This window comes from Pseudophryne corroboree, chromosome 10, assembly GCF_028390025.1.
Source record: "Pseudophryne corroboree isolate aPseCor3 chromosome 10, aPseCor3.hap2, whole genome shotgun sequence".
In the NCBI taxonomy this organism is placed as follows: Eukaryota; Metazoa; Chordata; class Amphibia; order Anura; family Myobatrachidae; genus Pseudophryne; species Pseudophryne corroboree.
Window position 1 is genome coordinate 123,976,419 of NC_086453.1, and position 24,716 is coordinate 124,001,134.

Sequence of the window (24,716 nt, forward strand, 5' to 3'; positions counted from 1 at the left end):
TGAGGACTCATCCCCAGTTTCTCCCTAAGGTGGTATCAGCTTTTCACTTGAACCAACCTATTGTAGTGCCTGCGGCTACTAGGGACTTGGAAGATTCCAAGTTACTGGACGTAGTCAGGGCCTTAAAAATGTATATTTCCAGGACGGCTGGAGTCAGGAAAACTGACTCGCTTTTTATCCTGTAGGCACCCAACAAAATAGGTGCTCCTGCTTCTAAGCAGACTATTGCTCGCTGAATTTGTAGCACAATTCAGCTGGAGCATTCTGCGGCTGGATTGCCGCATCCTAAATCAGTAAAAGCCCATTCCACGAGGAAAGTGGGCTCATCTTGGGCGGCTGCCCGAGGGGTCTCGGCTTTACAACTTTGCCGAGCTGCAACTTGGTCAGGGGCAAACACATTTGCTAAATTCTACAAATTTGATACTCTGGCTGAGGAGGACCTTGAGTTCTCTCATTCGGTGCTGCAGAGTCATCCGCACTCTCCCGCCCGTTTGGGAGCTTTGGTATAATCCCCATGGTCCTTTCGGAGTTCCCAGCATCCACCAGGACGTTAGAGAAAATAAGATTTTACTCACCGGTAAATTTATTTCTCGTAGTCCGTAGTGGATGCTGGGCGCCCATCCCAAGTGCGGATTGTCTGCAATACTTGTACATAGTTATTGTTAACTAAAGGGTTATTGTTATGAGCCATCTGTTGAGAGGCTCAGCTATGTTTCATACTGTTAACTGGATATGGTATCACGAGTTATACGGTGTGATTGGTGTGGCTGGTATGAGTCTTACCCGGGATTCAAAATCCTTCCTTATTGTGTCAACTCTTCCGGGCACAGTATCCTAACTGAGGCTTGGAGGAGGGTCATAGTGGGAGGAGCCAGTGCACACCAGGTAGTCTAAAAGCTTTCTTTTAGTTGTGCCCAGTCTCCTGCGGAGCCGCTATTCCCCATGGTCCTTTCGGAGTTCCCAGCATCCACTACGAGAAATAGATTTACCGGTGAGTGAAATCTTATTTTTTCCTGACACTCCCAGTAAACGGTCAGTTACCACCCACGAACGGCCTCTTCCTGCCAATCACCTTTTGAATGCCCAAATCTGAATCAGGTCTGAAACACCCCCTACGTTCATTTTTTTTAAATGTTTACAGATTATAACTAGAGCTGGGACTATCACGTTGAATTATTTCTGCTGTGTCGTAGGATAGGGTAAAAATGGGAACATTCATGACCAAATTCCACTGGCAGAATATGCACTATTTCACGTAGAAAATATTCTGGGGCACTAATTTTGCTTATACAGTATGTAAAATCTGAAATACAAGTCAGTCCCTTAAGCACTTATGGACTGCTTACTAATGGGGGAAGTAACACAAGAGACTTTTTCTATTATATGTAAAAATATATATATATATGCAAAAAATAGAGCAAATTTCCTTTTTCACAGATTGTATCTAGAAATACTATTTTGTTTCTCTAATACATTTTCACAAACAACATTTTTGCAGCATCTTATCATGGGCATAATTCAAACCTGATCACTCCTCTGCGAATTTTCAGAGTTTTGCGATCAGAATGTCTCCACCCAGACAGAGTGAATTCCCGCTCCATGCAAGTCTGCGTACGCTTTGTGAAAATCTCTGCGAATGCCGGTCAGCTGCAAATCCATTCGCAACTCACTCACCATCAATCAACTTGCATATGCCTAGCGATCAAAAAAGACACTGGATGTTTTTCGCAGCTTGGCCTCACGCTTGCACACTATGATCAATACGCAGTCGATCGATAATCGTCTACCTTGCAAATTTGTACAACAGCAATCCTGCAAGTTTTATTCTTTAAATAGAAAGCTAAGTAGTCTTTAAGCATGCATATTTCATATTTACTTCCTTAGTTTACCTCCTGCAAACCATTATCTCCTTTTCAAAATCTCTCTAGCTGACAGACAAATACTTTTGTCAGTTACATGCATTCCATAACACTCTTAACATGTTATGGGACGGTAGAAAAAGGAGTGGGAGAGGGAATATTTCATAGTGCAAATAAGGTTCTAAAGGGGTGTTTTAAAGCCTTTCTGCTGTAAATTATGTGTAGTGTGGTTGCAATGGTTGTCATATGCCGCTATGGAATTCTAAATCAGCATCAAGAAACAAACCAAAAAATAATAGTAATTAGCAAGACAGTTTTTTTATTAAATTTGTTCATGGAATCTGCTTGAAAATATATGTTTTTAAAGTTTATATTAATATGGTTCATATAATTTGTGTATTGTAATACTTTGCCGTAAAGACTTTAAAAAGAAATTATTAATATTTAATTAAGACGTTAAAAAGAGATTATTAATATTTACATTTAAATCTGGTATCACCCATTCAGGTGTTTTTTGTTTTTTGTTTTTTTTGGAAGAGTATTGCTGATCTAGTATTTTTTATTTTTTTATTTTAGCCGTTTCTTTACTACAATATTACTATAAGAGTTTGCTCAGTGTAACACGATTATAACCATACGACCATGGAGCAACTTCATGACTGATTGGCTCTCACAGAGATCAACTTACACTCTCCTTAGTTGAAGCAGAAATCAATGATTCTATTTGTGAGATAGTATTTTTGCAGAGACAGCCATAGCACCTATGTTAAATTTTCCCTCACAGATCGATTTTGCAAAAAGTACATTAAGTTACTGGAGGACTTCTTGGATAAATGAGTTTCAGCTTGATGTTAAAGAGGTGCAAAACTTGCTGTTTTAAAAGAAAAAAGGTGTTTATGGGACTACTGCTTTAATATAGTGTGAAAGTTAATAGTATGAAAAGGCTTAAAACTTTGTTTTTATTTAACTTTTTATTAATTGCAGTTTATTCATTTTAACAACTGATAAACTGTCATGCTACAGATGGAGCCACGCTAGTCGTGGCTCTGTCTGTGCCTAGGTGCACCTAGAACTCAGCATCTCGGTCTCTGACTGGGCGTGCGCGACCGTGACGGAGACGCACCCCATTCATTTGAATGGAGAGAGTCTCCGTCCGCGCGCCTGGACGGAGACGCTCGCTCCCGGACAGAGACGCTCTGAATGAGAGCGTCTCTGTGCACTCCCGGTGTGACTAGGCGGACAGATCGCTTAGTTACGCCTGGAGTGCACGCCTGAGACTAGGCAGGCAAAGACAATATCAATCACACTCACCTGTGACTTTCACATCACTCCTGCTGTATCATTGAGTTGCTATGAGCCATTATTTTATTAAATTATAGTAACTGTTTTCCTCTCTTCCATAGAATTAAGGCAGCAGAGTTCAGATGAGTAGGTGAAACAGAAAGATATCAGACTTTAATATTATTGGTTGATAGTGTTTTCTGTCTGACACTGAACTCTAATTGACAGCCAGTATTTAGCGAAGGAAAAGAAACGGGCCAATAAAGAAACTACAGCAACCTTACAAGAGTGAAGAGGATAGTACATTGTGCCATCACAAAATTTACTCCTTATTGTACGCTGTTAATTTAACCAGGATATGGGTTTATGCTGTATATTAGCTACTAGGAAACAGGAGTCATATGTTATAATGGGTTGCAGTTACAGTATGTGACCGGCGGTCAGGAGACCACCGGTCACAATACCTCCCCCTACATCCTGCACTCTCACAATCCCAAAGGTCAGCATGCCGACCAAAGGGGACTATTCCCACTCTTCCAACTCATGGGTGTCCACAACACCCAGGGTTGGACTAGCCCACAGAGGTACAGGGGAAACCACCGGTGGTCCCTACTGCCTGGGGTGCCCACCTCCTCCTCTAGGGATCAAGTTCCAGACTGAGCACTTGAGTTATACACTATACATAGGTTACCTTATACTGCACAGGACCATGGTGTACTCACTACAGTACATTGCTGTTATTAATCTGGTACACTATACAGGTTCGTGCTTGAAAAATGATAACTAGAAGCTGATTGGTTGATACTTTATCTCTCTCCAAGTCTTGATACATCTTGCCCTAGGCCAGTACTGGCACTTTTTTCTGTGTTCGCTTCCTTGTTTTTAATTGGAAAAAAAAAGCACTGGTGTTACTGTATGTTTTGTTTGTTATTAAGTATATACAATTTAGACCACTTTGCTAAGCCCTACTGAAACATTATGGGGGTAATTCAGAGTTGATCGCAGCAGCAAATTTGTTAGCAGTTGGGCTAAACCATGTGTACTGCAGGTGTGGCAGATATAACATTTCCTGTGAGAGTTAAATGTGGATGTGTTATTTTGTTTCTGTGCAGGGTAAATATTGGCTGCTTTATTTTTACACTGCAATTTAGATTTCAGTTTGAACACGCCCGCCAAAATGTAACCCTCTCTACACATGTTATATCTGCCCCCCTGCAGTGCACATGGTTTTGCCCAACTGCTAATAAATCTTCTGCAGCGATCAACTCTAAATTAGGCCCTATGTCTGCACATTCTGTGTGTAGGTGTGTGATTCCACCTGATTATTGTCCCTTACCCACAAGCATTCTTTGCACTGTTGCAGTTTCTGGTGCCTTTTAAGTTCTTGTTTCACATAGTACTGTGTTTTGTATCTTTGTCTCTACAGATGAGATTGAGATGCTGGAAAGGCTGTGGCTATCAGGCATTTGCCACAATGACAAGATTGAAGTAATGAGCAGCAAGCTAGACATCGACAATATGGCGGGTGTGTTCTATATGCTTCTTGTTGCTATGGGTTTGAGTCTGCTGGTGTTTGCATGGGAGCATCTCATATATTGGAAATTACGTCACTGCATGAGACATACCGGGAGACTGGACTTCTTAATGGCGTTTAGCAGGGTAAATATATATCGATATATTTTTCTATTTTTTTTACGCACACAAACTTTGTGTTAAACATTTCTGTGTATAAAACATATGGTTGCATGAATAATAATCAGAATTATTGCAATCAAAAGGTTAAGCTGTTTAACTTGCATGGGTTATAAACAATTTCTGGACACAGGATAGCAAAACAGTAGGCACGTTAGAGCTACAGTATTGCCAGGTGGGATACAAGGAACCTAGGAACTGTCTAATGTAACATTGCAGTAATGGCATCCAGATGATAGATATACAATGTCTAGGTGGACAGTCAATAGGTCAACACCATATGATCAATATCCATAGGTCAACAGGTACAAAAAATCGACAGGTACAAAAGGTCAGCAGATGAAAGGTCGACATCACTAAATGTCAACAGGTATAAAAGGTAGACAGGTTCAAAAGTTCAACATGGCAATGGTCAACACACAAATGGTCGACCCATGTTTTTTGGGTTTTTCACATGTTTTACCAACATTTGCTATAGACATATGGGATGTGTTACTTATTTGCATGTGGAAATTGAAATTTAAATGTACCTAGAACTACTCGTTATCTGACTTGGATGCAGCTAGAGATACACACATATAAAATCAGATGTTTAGATTTTATTTGGTCTCAATGCAAAATAATGAATTAAACATTATAGTTATATTCTTGTGGTCTAGAAAGAACCCATAAAATTACAGGTTACATTTCTTATATTATTATTGTTGTTATTATTATTATTATTATTATTACTATTATTAACATTTTTTTTATATAGCACAGCATATTCCGTTGCACTTTACAATTAGAACAACAGTAATAGACCAAAACTGGGTAAAAACAGACAGACATAGTGGTAGGAAGGCCCTGCTCGCAAGCTTACAATCTATAGGGAAATAGGCATTGATACACAAGGATAGATGCTACCTATTGCATAATGGTCCACCAGATTGCTAGGTTCTTAATTGGTTGTATGATATGATCACCCAGCAATGTTGGAAGACAAAATGTGAGGTTATGTGTACTGTACAGAGAGGATGTGATTAGAAAGAGAAGCATTGAAGGTTATGTGGGTGGGTCTGGAATTTGATAGGCTTGTCTGAAGAGGTGAGTTTTCAGGGAACGTTTAAAGGTTTGGAAACTAGAGGTGAGTCTTATTGTGCGTGGGAGGGCATAAAGTCTTGTAATTTTGAGTGGGAACAAGTAATACATGTGGATGAGAGAGGCAGATCTTGTGCAGAGCGGAGAGGTCTGGTAAGGAGATATTTTGACATGAGTGAAGAGATGTATGTTGGTGCAGTTTGGTTAATAGCCTTGTATGTAAGTAAAAGTATTTTATATTGACTACGGTAGAATACCAGTAGAAAATGGAGGGACTGACAGAGCGGATCTGCAGATGATGAACGTCTAGCAAGGAAGATTAGCCTCGCAGCTGCATTCAAAATGGATTGTAGTGGTGAGAGCCTATGTTTGGGAAGACCAGTAAGGAGACTATTGCAATAATCAATGCGGGAGATGATGAGTGCATGGATTAGAGTTTTTGCAGTGTCTTGTGTAAGATAAGGACGTAGTTTGGAAATGTTTTTTAGATGCATATAACATTATTTGGAGACAGATTGAATGTGTGGAACAAAGGACAGTTGTCATCAAGGATGACACATAGGCAGCGAGCTTGTGGGGTAGGGTCAGAGCCGGCCCTAACCAATATGATGCCCAGGGCAAGATTTTGGCTGGTGCCCCCTAGCACCACCGCTGGTTCTGCCTCTGACCTTGCACCTCTTTCCCAGCACCATCACCCCTCACCCATAGCAGTCCTTGTACCCCCTATATTTTAAATAGGAATAGTTCGCACATTTGACGCACAGTCCAAAAAGGGGCATCTTCTTGCTGGGAAGCGGCATGGCCACACAATAGTAACCCCAATTCCAATTACACCACACAGTGATGCAACTTTATTCACATTTTATCTTGCGATAGTGTCCATAATTCATATTACATCCCACAGTAGTATCACTTTACCTTATAAACGTTACTCCTCACAGTAGAGCCCCATATTCACATTACATCACACTGAATAGCTCCTTATTCACATTACACCACACCTTATTGCTCTTTATTCACATTAGACGACACAGTAGTGCCCTTTCTATATGCAACGCCACATAGTAGAGCACCTTATACACATAATGCCACACATTAGTAATGCATTTATACACAATTCCACACAGTAATGCCCCTTACACATATGAGACACATTAATGTCCTTATAAACATAATGCACCTTACACATTATGACAACCTTTATTAATGCCCTTTTACACATAATGTCCCTTACACATATGCCGCACATTATTAATGCCCTTATACACATAATGACACACATAGTGCCCCTACACATTTGCTTCACATTATTAGTGCCCCTATACACATAATGACACACATACAGTAGTACCCTGTTACACATATGCCGCACATTATTAATGCCCTTATACACATAATGACACACATAGTGGCCCTTTACACATATGTTGCACATTATTAAAGCATTTTTACATGATACACATAATGCTCCTTACACATATTCTGAACACTACTGCACAACCAACCCACTCACATGCACACAGCACTCACACTTCCACTAACACTGTGACCTCTGCCTCTGCTTGGATACAGATGTGTCCTCACAAATCTTGCATCAATGCTAATGTCGGGCACCTTTTTTTTAATGAAAATGCATCTTATTTGCATTGCTATGTGGCTAGGATGCACAAGCAGCTTCTGCTGATTAAACTGATATGCAGCATGCCAATATACTGTGTGAGACTGTGGCTGTATCTGCATATGAAATGCTAATTACAGAATATAGGCATGCCGCATATCATTTTAATCAGCAGAAACTGATGATGCCCCTAGGCATATCAAACCCCCTAGGCAATTGCCTAGTTTGCCTATGCCTAAGGCCGGCTCAGGGTAGGGTGGATAGTCGCATCGTCAACAGTTATGGAGATATCAGGTTGGTAACTACTCTTGGCTGGTGGGAAAATAATTATATCTGAAAATACAATATGCTCTAATTTTTATAGCGAAAATCAGATCGTGACTCATTTTCTTTCTGTTGGTCAATGTACACAAACTTTGTTTCATGTATAATTGCTTTTTTTTTTTAAATAAAATTATCTTCAGGCTATGTGTATAAGGTGTATATGAACCATACATGCATTTTATGTTTCTACTTGGGTTCCATCCCCAAGATATCTCATTATGGTATGCAAATATTCCAAAATATGGGAAAAATCTGAAAAAGAAAATACTTTTGGTCTCAAGCATTTCATATATAGAAAGCTCAACCTGTATTGCAGTAAGACTTTTCCTCTTACAGATGTCTTTTTATTAATTCATGTACAACACTTCCTACTACTAGACACAAGTAAGATTGTTCGGCTAGAAAAATTAAAAATAAAATTGGGTCAAAGATGAATACGTTGCAAATTATGGCTGTATTCATGTGAATGCTTTATTCAGAAAGACTCTTACTATATTTAATGTGGTAGTAAACTAATCCATGCTTTATGAGAAACAAAAAAAGCATAATAAAGTGGTTTACATTTGTTTATAAGTCCTTCTTTCTCTACATCTTGTAAAACTTCTATTATTTAATTTACTTATTTATTATTTTTCATTTTTTTGCTGTTGTCACTTCCATTGTTCTCTTAGAAAATCACTTGTACTAGTGAAATAATGCAACAAGGACTAAGCAAACATGTATTTTTCAACTGACAACTGTCAAATTATATATTTCATTGCTGTTAGACTTGCATAAATATTTCCAGTTAAATAACAATGAATATTCATCAACTTATGATCTAATAAAGTGCAGATTTTTATTTAAAATCTATGGGTGAATACATAAAACAGACTGGTAGCAGTTTGAAAAATTCAAAGTCAAATATTGCATAACTGAAACATAAAAGACACATAACGAAACAAAAATATGCTTAGTTAATTTAATATTACCCAATAACAACATAAATTGTTATAGTAATATATAAACTCACAAGCCCACAAATACAAAAAAGACAATGGAGCAGAAGATATTTTTAGGTGTTCCATGTCCAAAAGGAGCTCCGTTATCCCTGCTCTATTTATAAAATGCGTTACACCATATTTTCAAATACAGTATTTACAAATACAGTCTATTATATTCCATGGAACCTGAAGTATGTATCATCCAAAAATCACAGCTCTCCTAAATGGCCTGTTCTGCTGTGAAATTCGATTAGCGTGAATTCCACCTCAGTTTCACTATTTTGTAATGATAACCTGCATACTGGACTCTTTGGGAAATGCAAGATTGACACGCAGAAGAATACTAACAGCTGGAGGAGCCACCTTTCCAGTGATATTCCAGAAGCTGTTGCCAGTGCCGTAACTAGACATTTTAGAGCTGTGTGCAAGAAACAGCAGCGGTGCCCCCCCCATATTTAAAATAGAGCCAATCAGTGCCAATATAGGGGCATGGCCACAAAATAATACCATTTCATATTAAGCTGCACAGTAGTCTCCATTATTCAAATTACAGCGCACAGTAGCGCCATTTACTCACATTATACCAGGTAGAGCCCCTTTTATACATTACGCCAGGTAGAGCCCCTGTCACACATTATGCCAGGTAGAGCCCCTATCATACATTACGCCAGGTAGAGTACCTTTTTGCACATTACGGTAGGAAGAGCCCACATTAAGGCAGACAGAGCTCCCTTTTACATGTTACGGTAGGCAGAGCTCCCTTTTACACATTACAGCAGGCAGAGCTCCCTTTTACACATTACGACAGGTAGACTCCCCTTTTACACATTACAGCAGGCAGAGCTCCCTTTTACACATTACGGCAGGTAGATTCCCCTTTTACACATTATGGCAGGTAGAGTACCCTTTTACACATTACGGCAGGTACAGCCCACATTACGGCAGGCAGAGCTCCCTTTTACACATTACAGCAGGCAGAGCTCCCTTTTACACATTACAGCAGGTGGAGATCCCTTTTACACATTACGGCAGGTAGAGTCCCCTTTTACACATTACAGCATGTAGAGTACCCTTTTACTCACTACAGCAGGTAGAGTCCCTTTTACATTAAGACAGGTAGAGTCTACGAGCACTGCCCTGAATCATCACTGTATGCATTCCCACCTGGCTAAATGCAGAAACAGAGTTCTGATAGTGGGCCACGGCCATTGTAAAAAAAAATCATCCATCCATGGTGGGTTTCTTCCTCTAAAAGTAGTGCACGTTAGTCACATTGCACCACATAATAGTGCACATTAGTCACATTACACCGCACAGTAGCGCATGTTAGTCACATTACACCGCAGAATAGAACACATTAGTCACATTACACCGCACAGTAGTACACGTTAGACACATTACACCACACAGTAGCGCACGTTAGTTACATTACATTGCATGGTAGCGCACGTTAGTCACATTACACCACACAGTAGCGCAAGTTACTCACATTACACTGCACAGTATCACAAGTTACTTACATTACACCGCACAGTAGCACACGTTAGTCACATTACAGAGCACAGTAGAACACATTAGTCACATTACACCGCACGGTAGTGCACGTTCATCACATTAAACCACACAGTAGTGCACATTACTCACATTACACTGCCCAGTATCACAAGTTACTTACATTACACCGCACAGTAGCGTACGTTAGTCACATTACACCACACAGTAGCGCACATTACGCACATTACACCGCACAGTATAGCAAGTTACTTACATTACACTGCACAGTAGCGCATGTTAGTCACATTACACCGCATGGTAGTGCACGTTAGTCACATTAAACCACACAGTAGTGCAAGTTACTCACATTTCACTGCACAGTATCACAAGTTACTTACATTACACCACACAGTAGCGCACGTTAGTCACATTACACCGCACAGTAGCGTACGTTAGTCACATTACACCACACAGTAGCGCACATTACGCATATTACACCGCACAGTATCGCAAGTTATTACATTACACCACACAGTAGCGCACGTTAGTCACATTACACATCACAGTAAAGCTCGTTAGTCACATTGCACAGCACAGTAGTGCACGTTAGTCACATTACACAACACAGTAGTGCACGTTAGTCACATTACACATCACAGTAGCGCACGTTAGTCACATTACACAGCACAGTAGTGCACGTTAGTCACATTACACTGCAATGTGTTACCTCTTATACACATTACAACAGGAAGAGAGAGAGAGAGAGAGAGAGTGTGTGTGTGTGTGTGTGTGTGTGTGTGTGTGTGTGTGCAAAGCAACTATTGCACTACTTACATCATTCCATCTGCACTGACACTCAGCTGCCGGCCTCTGTTCTCAGAACTGTCCCTCTCGACACTGTACTGGAGGCACGGGTGGGGGGCATGGGTAGCACACTCTCTCCATGCTGCAGGCATGGATGCGGGGCATGAGGTAGTGAGTGGGTGGGGCTTTGGTCACCCACTCAGCAGAGCTGCGGCCGGAGAGGGGGACCAAGAAGGGGGCATAATGGCATAAACACTCCATTATGTAGGCATGGATGGTGGGCATTAGTGTGAATGGGCGGGGCTTTGTCTGCCCTCTCACTGTGACAAGCAGAGCTGCGGCCAGAGAGGTGGACCAGGAAGGGGGCAGAGCCTGCAGACACTCAATTATGTAGGCATAGTTGCGGGGAATAACGGAGTGAGTCGGTGGGGCTGCGGCTGCCCACTCATTGGGACAAATGGAGCTGCGGCCGGAGAAAGGGACCAAGGACGGGGCAGAGCCTGAAAATGGCCAGCTGCAGTGCTGCCTGGTGTAATGCAGTTAACTACATGAAGTGCAAGAATGAGCTGGGCACCTCGGGCAGCACTGCAGCCAGCGGCAGTGGTGTTGGAGCTGCTTTCTATGATAGTAGCGGCCCTGTGGGTGTTGACGGTGGTCCTGCACCCACAGTGCACATGCGCTGTGTGCAGGCACCGATGGCACACACGTAGTTATGGCCCTGGCTGTTGCATGTGCAGAGGCTCTGGAACAATGCATCACTGTGAGGTGCCATTTTTCAGAAGAAGTCACTAAAAAGATGGCACCGCAAGTACTTTACATAGGGAGAGGCACTCACTGCATGGAACATGTGAGGTTTGTTACAGGTACAGGGTGTGCAGTGTGGGCCCCCCTGGACCCAGAGGACTGTGTTCACTGTATCCATAATAATCAGAAACCTGTTGACGTGAATACAAAAAAAAGACCTTTCCTTTTCGGGGGTCATTCCGAGTTGATCGCTCGCTAGCTGCTTTAGCAGTAGTGCAAACGCTAAGACGCCACCCTCTGGGAGTGAATCTTAGCTTAGCAGAAGTGCGAACGAAAAGATTGCAGCGCTGCTACAAAAAAAGATTGTGCAGTTTCAGAGTAGCTCGAGACTTACTCCTACCTTGCGATCACTTCAGACTATTTAGTTCCTGTTTTGACATCACAAACACGCCCTGCGTTCGGCCAGCCACTGCCCCATTTCCCCAGCCACTCCTGCGTTTTTATCTGGCACGCCTGCGTTTTTCAGCACACTCTCCGAAAACGGTCAGTTACCACCCAGAAACACGCTCTTCCTGTCAATCACTCAACGATCAGCAGTGCGACTGAAAAGCGTTGCTAGACCTTGTGTAAAACTGCATCGGCTTTTGTGAAAGTACGTCGCGCATGCGCACTGCGCATCATACGCATGCGCACTGCGCATCATACGCATGCGCAGAAGTGGCAATTTTTTGCCTGATCGCTGCGCTGCGACCGAATGCAGCTAGCAATCAACTCGAAATGACCCCCTTCATGTGCATCCATATTTGTCCTTGATAGGATATGGTGCACTCTGTACCTGTCTCCTTCTTTGTACCAGTCTATGAGTGCAACCCCTAGTGTTAGACCTCTAGTGCCAGGAGTCACTCAGAGGCAGAGTCATATGATGTAAGTTCCCATTCCTCTATCTCTGAGAGAGTGAGGAGAGTGTAACACAAAGAGACTTCATGCTTCACCCCCACAGACATCTCCTGATAAGTTATTATTATTATTATTATTACATTTTATTTATAGGGCGCCACAAGTGTTTCGCAGCGCCGTACAAAGGACAGTACAGGGAGACAAAACTTAACATTACATTAAATAAATAACAAAAATAGAGTACAGGTAACAAAGAGCACCACAATACTCAAAACATAATACAGCTTAGATGTAAGTAGCGAGTGAGTGATCAGCATACTACTAGGAGCTGGTGGCCACAGATAGAGATGAGCCTTTACCAGCAGGAGAAAATGCGGGTAAAGATGGTCGCTGAGTAGGAGAGGGCTGTGAGTGAAATGTGTCGAGAAGAGGGTTTTGACAACAATCGGAAAGAGGCTCTAAGGAGTTTACAATCTAGTATCTGACACAGCACCACTAATGTCAGAATTTGCCTGTGGTATTGTTAATTTATGATAGCATAACAGTTTTACAGAATACTTTTCAGCCATATGTATGTAAATCTCATCCTATCCCTCTGTTCCATGCTCTCTATTATTATTATTATTATTATTATTATTATTATTATTATCCTTTATTTATATGGCACCACAAGGGTTCCACAGTGCCCAATTACAGAGTACATAAATAATCAAACAGGAAAACAGCAACTTACAGTTGATGACAGTGTAGGACAAGTACAGGGTAAATAAACAGCAGATGACACTGGAATAAGTATCAGGTGGCAGAAGACTGCTGGATGTGGTACAGTTGAAGATTATTAAAGTAAGACAAAGGATAAGCACATGAGGGAAGAGGGCCCTACTCGTGAGAGCTTACAATCTAAAGGGGAGGGGTAGACAGACAGGGGTGACACAGATGGGGTACATAGAGAATGTGGAACAGAGGCTTAGGATGAGATTTGGCTGGGTTTGGTGAAGAAGTGGGTCTTGAGAGCCCGTTTGAAGTTTTGTAGAGGTGGATAGTCTGAGGGGGAGAGGTAGAGAATTCCAGAGAAGTGGTGCAGCACGTGAAAAATCTTGGAGGTAGGAGTGGGAAGACGTAATCCGTAGGCAGGATAGTCGTCGTGGGTCTGGGACTGAGGGTCGACAGCACAAAGGTCGACACACCTTAGGTCGACGCCAATTGGTCGACACACATTAGGTCGACATGGACAAAATGTCGACATGGACAAAAGGTCGACAGGAACAAGGTCGACGTGGAAAAAGGTCGACATGAGTTTTTAAAGTTTTTTGGGTGTCGTTTTCTTCGTAGAGTGACCGGGAACCCCAATTAGTGCACCGCGTCCCATCGCATGGTGCCTTTGCTCCGCTACCGCTTCGCTCGGCACACTTTACCGTTCCAATCGTAGTCCACGTGGATTGTTAAGTATGAAAAGGTTCAAAAAAAGAAAAAATCATGAAAAACTCATGTCGACCTTTTTCCATGTCGACCTTGTTCCTGTCGACCTTTTGTCCATGTTGACCTAAGGTGTGTCGACCAATTGGTGTCAACCTAAGGTGTGTCGACCTTTGTGCTGTCGACCTGGAGTCCGGATACCAGTCGTCGTGCATTAGCACTACCTAATGCGGTTACCTTGTGTGGTATATGGGCTCCTGATTACTGCTATCAGTGTTACATCTGAGTCACCTGTGTTCACTTAATAAACCTGTGTTACTGTTTAAGTCACTAAGTGTGTGGACTGACATCACTGCACCAGATAGCCCAGAACACTCTGCCAACAGGTTATGGGCCCAGTCCCATGCCCAGATCCACGTGTACTTGAAGATTAACCCCCTGAGTGCTGTTGAATAATCACAGTGACACAGTTTAAAGTGACATTTTATACAAGTACAGAAAGGATGTATAGCACAGGACACAGCATGAACTTTGCTAAGCTGAAAGGTTCAGAGAACTATGCTACATGGAAGTTTGCCATGGAGATGCAGCTTAAGCGGGAAAAGTTGTGGGAGGTTACTATAGACCCGGGAGCAAGTCCAAACCCAGATGACGAGAGACAGAGCCATCAGGATGATAGGTTTAGCTGTGGAGCAGCATGTCTATTCTATAGTCAGAGGGAAAGTGTCAGCTAAGGACATGTGGACAGCCCTGCAAAATGCATATGAAGATAAAGGTCTAGTGAGAAGGATAAGTTTAAGATGCATGCTACTGTATATGGAACGAAACTGCAAGGACATGAGCGATTACATTGATAAGTTATTGTCGATAGCTCAGCAGTTGGCATCTGTGAGGGCACATGTGGACGAGGAAGATGTCGCAATGGTTATGTTACAGAATCTGACACCAGAATTAGATTTTTCGATGGTAGCATTAGAGTCAAATGACACTAAACTGACAACAGAGATTGAAAGAGCCAAGTTGCTGCAGTTCCAAGGACGTATTCCTGTCGAGACCATAGCTGATGGTCCTGCCTTGATCACAAAGGGCACAAAGTCTAGAAAGCACAAATTCAAGTGTTTTGCATGTCACAAGATAGGACATAAACCTTCAGATTGTAGGATGAGAGATTCCAGTGGTGCGCAGAAGCAGCGTGACAAACCAAACGAGTCAGCAATAAATGTAGCAGTCATAAGAAGGATTGCTGGTACATGGACTCCGGGGACACTGGACATTTCAGTTGCCATAAGCATTGGTTCAATTCATTAACACTGTGTGTTCCCACTACAGTTACAGGGATTGGAAATAAGGCCCTTACTGCATTGCAAGCTGGGGCGATCACAGTACATTTAAGAATTGGAGGTAAGACAGTTGTTACAGATATCCAAGATGTGTTGTACGTGCCTGATTTAGGAAATAATCTCATAACTATCAGCACCCTAGAGAAGAAAGGCTACAAGGTCCAACTTCAGAAGGGCAAGTGCATGGTCAGTGCTGGCTCCAGGCACGTTCGACAAGCGTCCGCACAGGGCACCGAGCTGTAGGGGCGCGTGGCTATTTCAAATGTGGTGCTAGCAGTCAGCCACTCAGAGCTTATGGACTGGCAGCAGCTGATTGGCTCACGAGCCGGCCTGGCACCACATTTCAAATAGCCATGGAGACCGGACTCAGCCACCTGCACCCAGCCACGCACAGATCCAGCCCGCCCCCGAGCCACCTGTCAGCCCAAAGCCGCAAGGAGAACTGTGCAGCCAGTGCCCCAACCCAACATGCTCTCCCGCCCTTCGCTGCAATCTCAGTATATTCTCCATGCTGTGGCCACTTGCTGTGTATTGCTCTGTGCTGTACCTGCTGCGCAACTCTGGATCTTATAGCTCAGCAGCTGACCCACCCCCCCTCTAGCTAGCAGACCCCGGGGGGCCCGACCCCATCTCGGTACCCCTATTTACAGTAAGTACAGAAATATGAGAGAGTGGAAACCACATGACAGTCACAATATTAACTCAAAATATTACATCAGAATATGAATGGGATGAATTATATGAATGGAAAACCTAAATAGAACTGACCATAATTCAGTTATTCAAAGATAATGTCCTATTGAGAAAATAATTTATTTTAATCAAGTTCCAAGACTTTTATTTCTGTCAAGTAGAAAAGGTGGCAAATAATGTATGGGGCACTGTGGGGCATATAATGTGTATCTGGCACTGTGGGGGCATGTAATGTGTAGCCGGCACTGCTGGGGGCATATGTGTATCTAGCATTACACTGCTGGGAGCATATGTGTATCTGGCACTGCTGGCGGCATATAATGTGTATCTGGCACTACTGGTATGTATATTTGGCACTACTGGAGGCATATATGTATCTGGCACTGCTAGGGGCATATAATGTGTAACTGGCACTAATGGGGGCGTATGTATGTTTGGCATTACTGGGGGCATATATGTATCTGGTACTGCACTACTGGGGTCATTATGTGTATCTAACACTACACTCGAGATATGTGTAAGGAACACTACTGTGGGTGTTATGTGTAATGCTGCTAATTGTGTTTTTGTAGATGGTGTGTGAAAATATATTTATTTATAGTTTCATAGTATAAAGTTGCGAGGCCATGCCCATTTTTGCAGGAGTGCGTGCACCTATGGCACGCGCATGGGGGGGGCACTTTTTTTGCTTAGGGCACTAATAGGCCTGTAGCCAGCCCTGTGTATGGTGCATAATAAAAGAGGGACTGTTATTGCTTCAGCAGCCCGGTGCAACCAACTATATATCTTGGACACTAAAGAGAGTACAGTGGCTACTGAGGAAAAACAATCAATGGCACTGTGGCACAGATGCTTGGGTCATCTGGGTTATGACAACATCCAGGAACTGCTAGATGGAATGGTAACAGGGATGACCGTGAGCACTGCTGAAAGACCCATGTGAGAGAGTTTCATAAAAGGTAACCCATACGCAACCCATTCCAAAGTCAGTTAGTAGAGTAGAAACACCGTTAGCTCTTGTGCACACAGACGTGTGTGGTTCAATGGAGAAAGAATCAATCAGTGGCTACAGGTATTTCATTGATGACGCCACAAGAATGACACTTTCTTAAGGAGAAAAGTGAAGTTGTCAACAAAATTTTGGAGTACAAAAACCTGGTGGAGAATCAGACAGGTCTGAAACTGAAGATCCTGAGATCAGACAATGGTGCAGAGTATGATAACAAAGTCTTAGCAGCATTCTTTGGAAAATATGGCATAAAGCATCAGCTAACAATTGCCTACACACTGGAACAGAATGGTGTGAGTGAGCGGGCAAACTGCACAACTGTTGAGAGAGCATGGACTATGCTAAGTGATGCTGGCCTGGAAAATAAGTGTTAGGAAGAAGCAGTATCTACTGCAGTATACCTAAAGAATCGGGCACCTACAGTGGGCATCAAAGGTAAACCGTCACAGTAGGTGTGGTCCAGGAAAAAGCCAAGTATCAGTCACCTTTGTGACTTCGGGAGCAAAAACTTTTGCACATATACCAAAGGAGAAAAGGAGAAAGCTAGATCCAAAATCCATAGAATGTATACTGTTCGTATACTGTAACGAAAGCAAAGGATACAGACTTTGGGATGTTATAAGTGAATGTCTTCTTAAATCCAGAGATGTGGTATTCTACAAGACAGCGCCACTAACTGGAGCAGTGGAGCAACAAGAAAAGTTATTATTGGATGTAAAAGCAGCAGAAAGCATGTCTGAAGCCGAGAGTGTCAAAACAGACAAGTCAGAGAACAGAAGTTCCATGAGGAGTAACAAAGATATTCCAGACAAGAAATACAGTGAGGAGTATGCAAACTTAGCTTACTGTGAACCTCAAAACATACAGGAAGCAAAGTCAAGCAGTGATTGAACAGAGTATAAGGCAGCAATTGATACAGAACTGTCAGCACGGAATGAGGAAATTTATATGGAACCACCTGAACATTATGATATGGACATGTTCCAAACTGGGAAAGTTTGCGCTTAAAGAAGTCGCTATACGGCCTCAAGCAAAGTGGTCATTGCTGGTATGTAAAGTTGGGAGCAGCATTGCTAGGAATAAACTTTGTTAGGTCAGAGACTGATTACTGCCTATACCACAAAACCATCAAAGAAAAGTGGCTGTCTATGTGGATGATTTTCTTTTGGCAGGTCAAGAAGATCAAATCACTGATGTCAGGCACTTGCTTAAACAAAGATTCAAGTTGAAAGACCTAGGCCCTGCAAATCATCTATTAGGTATGAAAATTGTACAAAAACTGCAAGAGGGAACTGTCACAATTGACCAACAAACATACATTGAGGCAATCATTTCCAAGTATGGAATGACAGATGCAAAACCAGTAAGTACTCCCATTGATAAAAGTACAAAGATTGTCAAGGCCATGTCAACAAGCAGCACAAGGGAGATAGAGGAAATGCAAGAAATCCCTTATCAAAATGCCATTGGTAGTTTGATGTATGAAAGCATTGGGACACGTCCATACATCACACATGCAGTGAGTCAGGCAAGCCAGTTTGCAAATAATCCTGGGAGAAAGCACTGGACTGCAGTAAAGAGAATAGAAAGGTACCTCAAAGGTACAAATTCAGTAAAGCTGAAATTCACAAGATCATCAGATACCAGCTTAAAAGTATTCTGCAACGCCGACTGGGGATCAGATGAGGATGATAGACGTTCTTATACTGGATACCTCTTTGCACTGGCAGGTGCAGCCATAAGCTGGGTAAGTAGGAAACAACCCACAGTAACTCTTTCTACAACAGAGGACTTTATGTGAATTAGTTCTTCCTTACCACAGTGAGATCATCAACATAAAGTGTGAAAAAAAGGGAAAAATTGATCTTACTTGTAGCACAAAGCATCATGGACGGTCTGGGCACATTGCCATAAGACTTCATTTCATTCATGAGTTGGTGGAAAACAAGTCCGTCAATGTGCAGTATGTTGCAAGTGAAGAAAATATTGCCGACATGTTGACAAAAGGACTGTCATCACTCTTGCTTCTTGCATTCCTGATGTAATGTGGACTAGAATATGGTTAATGTTGATTTATTCTTACGGTTTTTGCTTCACATGTTTTCAGTTACAGGAATTACTTTATTGATTTGTTTGATAAAATGTCACGTTCTTTAAACTTGTGACCAGAGACAGTCTTGAGCGAAGGGGAGTGTTAGGATATGGTGCTCTCTGTACCTGTCTCCTTCTGTGTACCAGTCTATGAGTGCATCCCCTAGTGTTAGACCTCTAGTGCCAGGAGTCACTCAGAGGTGGACTCATATGATGTAAGTTCCTGTTCCTCCATCTCTGAGAGAGTGAGGGGAGTGTGACACACAGAGACTGAGAGACAGAGTCCTGGTGTACAAGTGTGCAGAGATGATACTGGGAGCAGATCTCAGCTACAGAGACTCACAGCATTTCCAGTACATGCATCATCTTCTCTACAGCAGGAGTCAGACTGCACGGCTTTGCAGTCCTCCATGCTTCACCATTACAGACATCTCCTGATAAGTACCACTACCTAATGCTGTTACCTTGTGTGATATATGGGCTCCTGATTACCACTATCAGTGTTACATCTGAGTCACCTGTGTTCACTAAATAAACCTGCACTACTGTTTAAATCACTAAGTGTGTGGACTGACGTCACTGCACCAGATAGCTCAGAACACTCTGCCAACAGTCCTGCATTATGCAAAGAGTCCCATCTCTACGGTGACACTTTCTCGCTAAGTGTAATGATCTCTTAGTAGGCAAATGGGGGAGGTTTTTCTAGTTGCCTGGAAACCAACTCTTTCCATTGTTTGTCAGTGCCTCAAACCATGACCATAATAGCAGTAGTATATAATACAATATTACTAGAGCTACAGTATGGCCACAACATGCAGTATAAGGGACGGAATGGAACTGTTGCGCACATCCAACCCAGGCAGGCTGGCCCTACTGCTAAATCTAATGACTCAATGTGATTGTTGGCTCTGTAGATGTGATGTCTGCAGTATTACATACTGTATATTGCACTTGTATGAAGCAGACTTATGCCCTATTCATAGCCATCGCTCTAAAATAAAGCATTTGAAAAAAATGTCTAGAAATCCTGCATGTTCCTTAATAATAATAATAATAATAATAATAATAATAATAATAATAATATAATATTTAAGGCAATATACTTATACAGAGAACTGTGTAACTTAACATAGCATAAGTAGAATACTTTGTAAATATCTTAGGAATAGCATAGAGCAATGAAATGACAGACTAGGTAGGACAAAGACAATTAAAGATGGTAGGACGACTCACTATAACTTGCAGTGGTAAACTGCAGGGAGATTGTAATTTTGTCTACTTTCATTAATGACATCTAAAGAGATTTCGGGGGATTTTTAATTATGAAGATAATTTACTTTGGGATGCAGTCAATATGCTGGCTGTCTGGATCCAAGAGTTCAGGAGATCGACGCCGGCATCCCAACAGCCGGCAATTTACTGATGGCCGGAATACTGACACCCTCCTGTAATTCCTACTTGGTTGGTGGGTCCACGCCACCAACCGGTGGGAAAAGAACCTGTGGTGAGTGAATCTCACCACCGGGCCCAAAGCGTGGCAAGCTCAATGAGCCTGCGAGGGTACTCACTGCCTCGTTGCCGGTATTGTGGCAGATGGTAAGCCACGGTTGGTATACTCACAGCCGGCATCCGTCTGCCAGTTTTACGTACTGGATGCTTCACTTCATCAGGGGCAGGCTGTAGAGAAAATATAAAATTAATTAAAGACCAAAAATAAACACTTCTACCCACTGTACTAGTTTTACTTTCACACACTGTTAAAATGAATACACTGTACAGTGTACTCTATAACTGTTGAAGTCTAGGAACTGGTCCTGAGAAATCTGCAGGTTAAATCAATATAAACTACTAAAATAGGGCCTGATTCAGCACGAAATGCTGTTACTTTTGCCTATGCAGATTCACAATTATCATGAATAATAATAATAATAATAATAATAATAGCAGATGCAGGACCCATTCTGCGCATGTACAGAAGGGTTCTGAGTGATTGATCGTATGCAGTCCCCCTTCTGCCTCTGCCTGATTGACCAGCAGAGGCATTTGGGGTAGCAGTGCGGGACCTGCGTTTCCAGAAATGGGGGCATGTCGCCCCCCACCCCGGTCACAGCTCGAGGATCGCAAGTGCAACAAGGAGGTGTCTGACACCTCCTTCAGCATTTGCAGTTTCAGTGGACATATTTGCAAAACCGCTTGTGTGCGGCTTTACAAATCCATCTACTGCTGAATCAGGCCCATAGTACCTGCCATCGTTTTGTACAGTGATAACAAAACAGTGAAGAATGAAGAAAAACTATTATATTTGCTATTATAAGACATGGTATACAAAGATAAACATTGTCAATGCCATGCAAATAAATACATAAAAAAAACTTTGATAAGTTGTCTTCACAAAATTATTTTAAACAGACTTGCTGGTAGTTAAATATTAAACTACATAAGCCCATTTTTGAATTGACTTGAAACTGTATGTACTTAGCATTCCTTATCATGGATAGCTGCATTAAAGATATATTTCCTTTCCCTTTTTCACTATTGTGTAGTGGGGAAAAAAAAAGAAATTACTTCATTTGAAGTCATCAGCTGTTTTTATTTTAAATCCCATGGTCTAGTGACAATATTCATTATACATTTACTATTCTTCATCTATCTTATTCCATGCATGATATCTTCCTTAATCCATGTGATTGATTTTTTTGTACATTCACACTTTTTGTATCACCCCATCACCTTCCACTGTTATTTTCTGCTTCTGCTTTTCTGCTTCGCTATAATGGTATATAAAATAATACAGGTTGAGTATCCGTTATCCAAAATGCTTGGGACCAGAAGTATTTTGGATATCGGATTTTTCCGTATTTTGGAATAATTGCATACCATAATGAGATATCATGGCGATGGGACCCAAGTCTAAGCACAGAATGCATTTATGTTTCATATACACCTTATACACACAGCCTGTAGGTAATTTAATATAATATTTTTAATAACTTTGTTTATTAAACAAAGTCTGTGTACATTGAGCCATCAGAAATCAAAGGTTTCACTGTCTCCATCTCACTCAAAAAATTCTGTATGGAATATTTGGATATGGGATACTCAACCTGTACAAAAATCTATGTATCTATCTATCTATCTATCTATCTATCTATCTATCTATCTATCTATCTATCTATCTATCTATCTATCTATCTATCTAGTTCTTATCTACCTATCTAATTACAGTATGTCAAGTTTGTCTGTCTCTCATCCTTCCATCCACTTTATATTTTAACAATGGCCAGGGTAAACCATTTTGGGGTCTATTTACTAAGCCTTGGATGGAGATAAAGTCGCTGGAGATAAAGTACCAGCCAATCAGCTCCTGTCATTTTTCAAACACAGCCGATTGGCTGGTACTTTATCTCCAGTGACTTTATCTCCATCCAAGGCTTAGTAAATAGACCCCTTTATCCCTTAAAGGTTTATATAAAACCATATTATTACACAATATTAAATTTCTCTAACGTCCTAAGTGGATGCTGGGGACTCCGTAAGGACCATGGGGATTAGCGGCTCCGCAGGAGACTGGGCACAACTAAAAGAAAGCTTTAGACTACTGGTGTGCACTGGCTCCTCCCACTAAGACCCTCCTCCAGACCTCAGTTAGATTCTTGTGCCCGGCTGAGCTGGATGCACACTAGGGGCTCTCCTGAGCTCCTAGAAAGAAAGTATATTTAGGTTTTTTATTTTACAGTGAGATCTGCTGGCAACAGACTCACTGCAGCGAAGGACTAAGGGGAGAAGAAGCGAACCTACCTGCTTGCAGCTAGCTTGGGCTTCTTAGGCTACTGGACACCATTAGTTCCAGAGGGATCGACCGCAGGACCCGACCTTGGTGTTCGTTCCCGGAGCCGCGCCGCCGTCCCCCTTACAGAGCCAGAAGAAACGAAGAGGTCCGGAAAATCGGCGGCAGAAGACTTCGGTCTTCACCAAGGTAGCGCACAGCACTGCAGCTGTGCGCCATTGCTCCTCATGTACACCTCACACTCCGGTCACTGATGGGTGCAGGGCGCTGGGGGGGGGGGGGGCGCCCTGAGGGCAATATATGACACCTTGGCTGGCAAATATACATCATATATAGTCCTAGAGGCTATATAGATGTATAATCACCCCTGCCAGTTTTCCAGAAAAAGCGGGAGAAAGTCAGCCGAAAAGGGGGCGGGGCTTCTCCCTCAGCACACTGGCGCCATTTTTCCCTCACAGTTCCACTGGAAGGAAGCTCCCTGGCTCTCCCCTGCAGTCTGAACGCTACAGAAGGGTAAAAAAGAGAGGGGGGGCACTAAATTTAGGCGCAGTATAGATAATATATATATATGATATATATAAAAAAGCAGCTATAAGGGAAAACACTCATTGATAGTGGGATCCCAGTGTTATATAGCGCTCTGGTGTGTGCTGGCATACTCTCTCTCTCTGTCTCCCCAAAGGGCTTTGTGGGGTCCTGTCCTCTGTCAGAGCATTCCCTGTGTGTTTGCGGTGTGTTGGTACGGCTGTGTCGACATGTTTGATGAGGAGGCTTATGTGGAGGCGGAGCAGATGCCTGTAAATGTGATGTCACCCCCTGCGGGGTCAACACCTGAGTGGATGGTGCTGTGGAAGGAATTACGCGATAGTGTCGACTCCTTACATAAAAGGTTTGACGACATACCAAATGTGGGACAGCCGGCTTCTCAGCCTGTGCCTGCCCAGGCGTCTCAAAAGCCATCAGGGGCTCTAAAACGCCCGCTACCTCAGATGGCTGACACAGATGTCGACACGGATACTGACTCCAGTGTCGACGACGATGAGACAAATGTAACTTCCAGTAGGGCCACATGTTACATGATTGAGGCAATGAAAAATGTGTTGCACATTTCTGATGTTACCCCCGGTACCACAAAAAAGGGTATAATGTTTGGAGAGAAAAAACTACTAGTAGCTTTTCCTCCATCTGAAGAGTTAAATGAAGTGTGTGAAGCAGCGTGGGCTTTCCCTGATAAAAAGCTGGTAATTTCTAAGAGGTTACTAATGGCGTACCCTTTCCCGCCAGAGGATAGGTCACGCTGGGAAACATCCCCTAGGGTGGATAAAGCGCTCACACGCTTGTCACAGAAGGTGGCACTACCGTCTCCGAATACGGCCGCCCTGAAGGAATCTGCTGATAGAAAGCAGGAGGCTATCCTGAAATCCATATATACACACACAGGTGTTTTACTGAGACCGGCTATAGCTTCAGCCTGGATGTGCAGTGCTGCTGCTGCATGGTCAGATTCCCTGTCAGAAAATATAGATACTCTAGACAGGGACACTATATTGCTAAACGTAGAGCATATAAAAGACGCACTTTTATACATGAGGGATGCACAGAGG

The 24,716-nt window shown here is 42.4% G+C and overlaps 1 protein-coding gene across 4 annotated transcripts in view; it reads left to right on the forward strand.

The window, feature by feature from the left end:
• GRIN2D (glutamate ionotropic receptor NMDA type subunit 2D) overlaps nt 1-24,716 on the forward strand; it is a 1,339,090-nt gene that overhangs the window by 1,254,297 nt on the left and 60,077 nt on the right. For all 4 annotated transcript variants that reach the window (XM_063942779.1, XM_063942780.1, XM_063942778.1 and 1 more), the window contains one exon: nt 4,567-4,799. In XM_063942779.1, the coding sequence (XP_063798849.1) occupies nt 4,567-4,799 (233 nt within the window). The remainder of the gene's footprint in view (nt 1-4,566; nt 4,800-24,716) is intronic.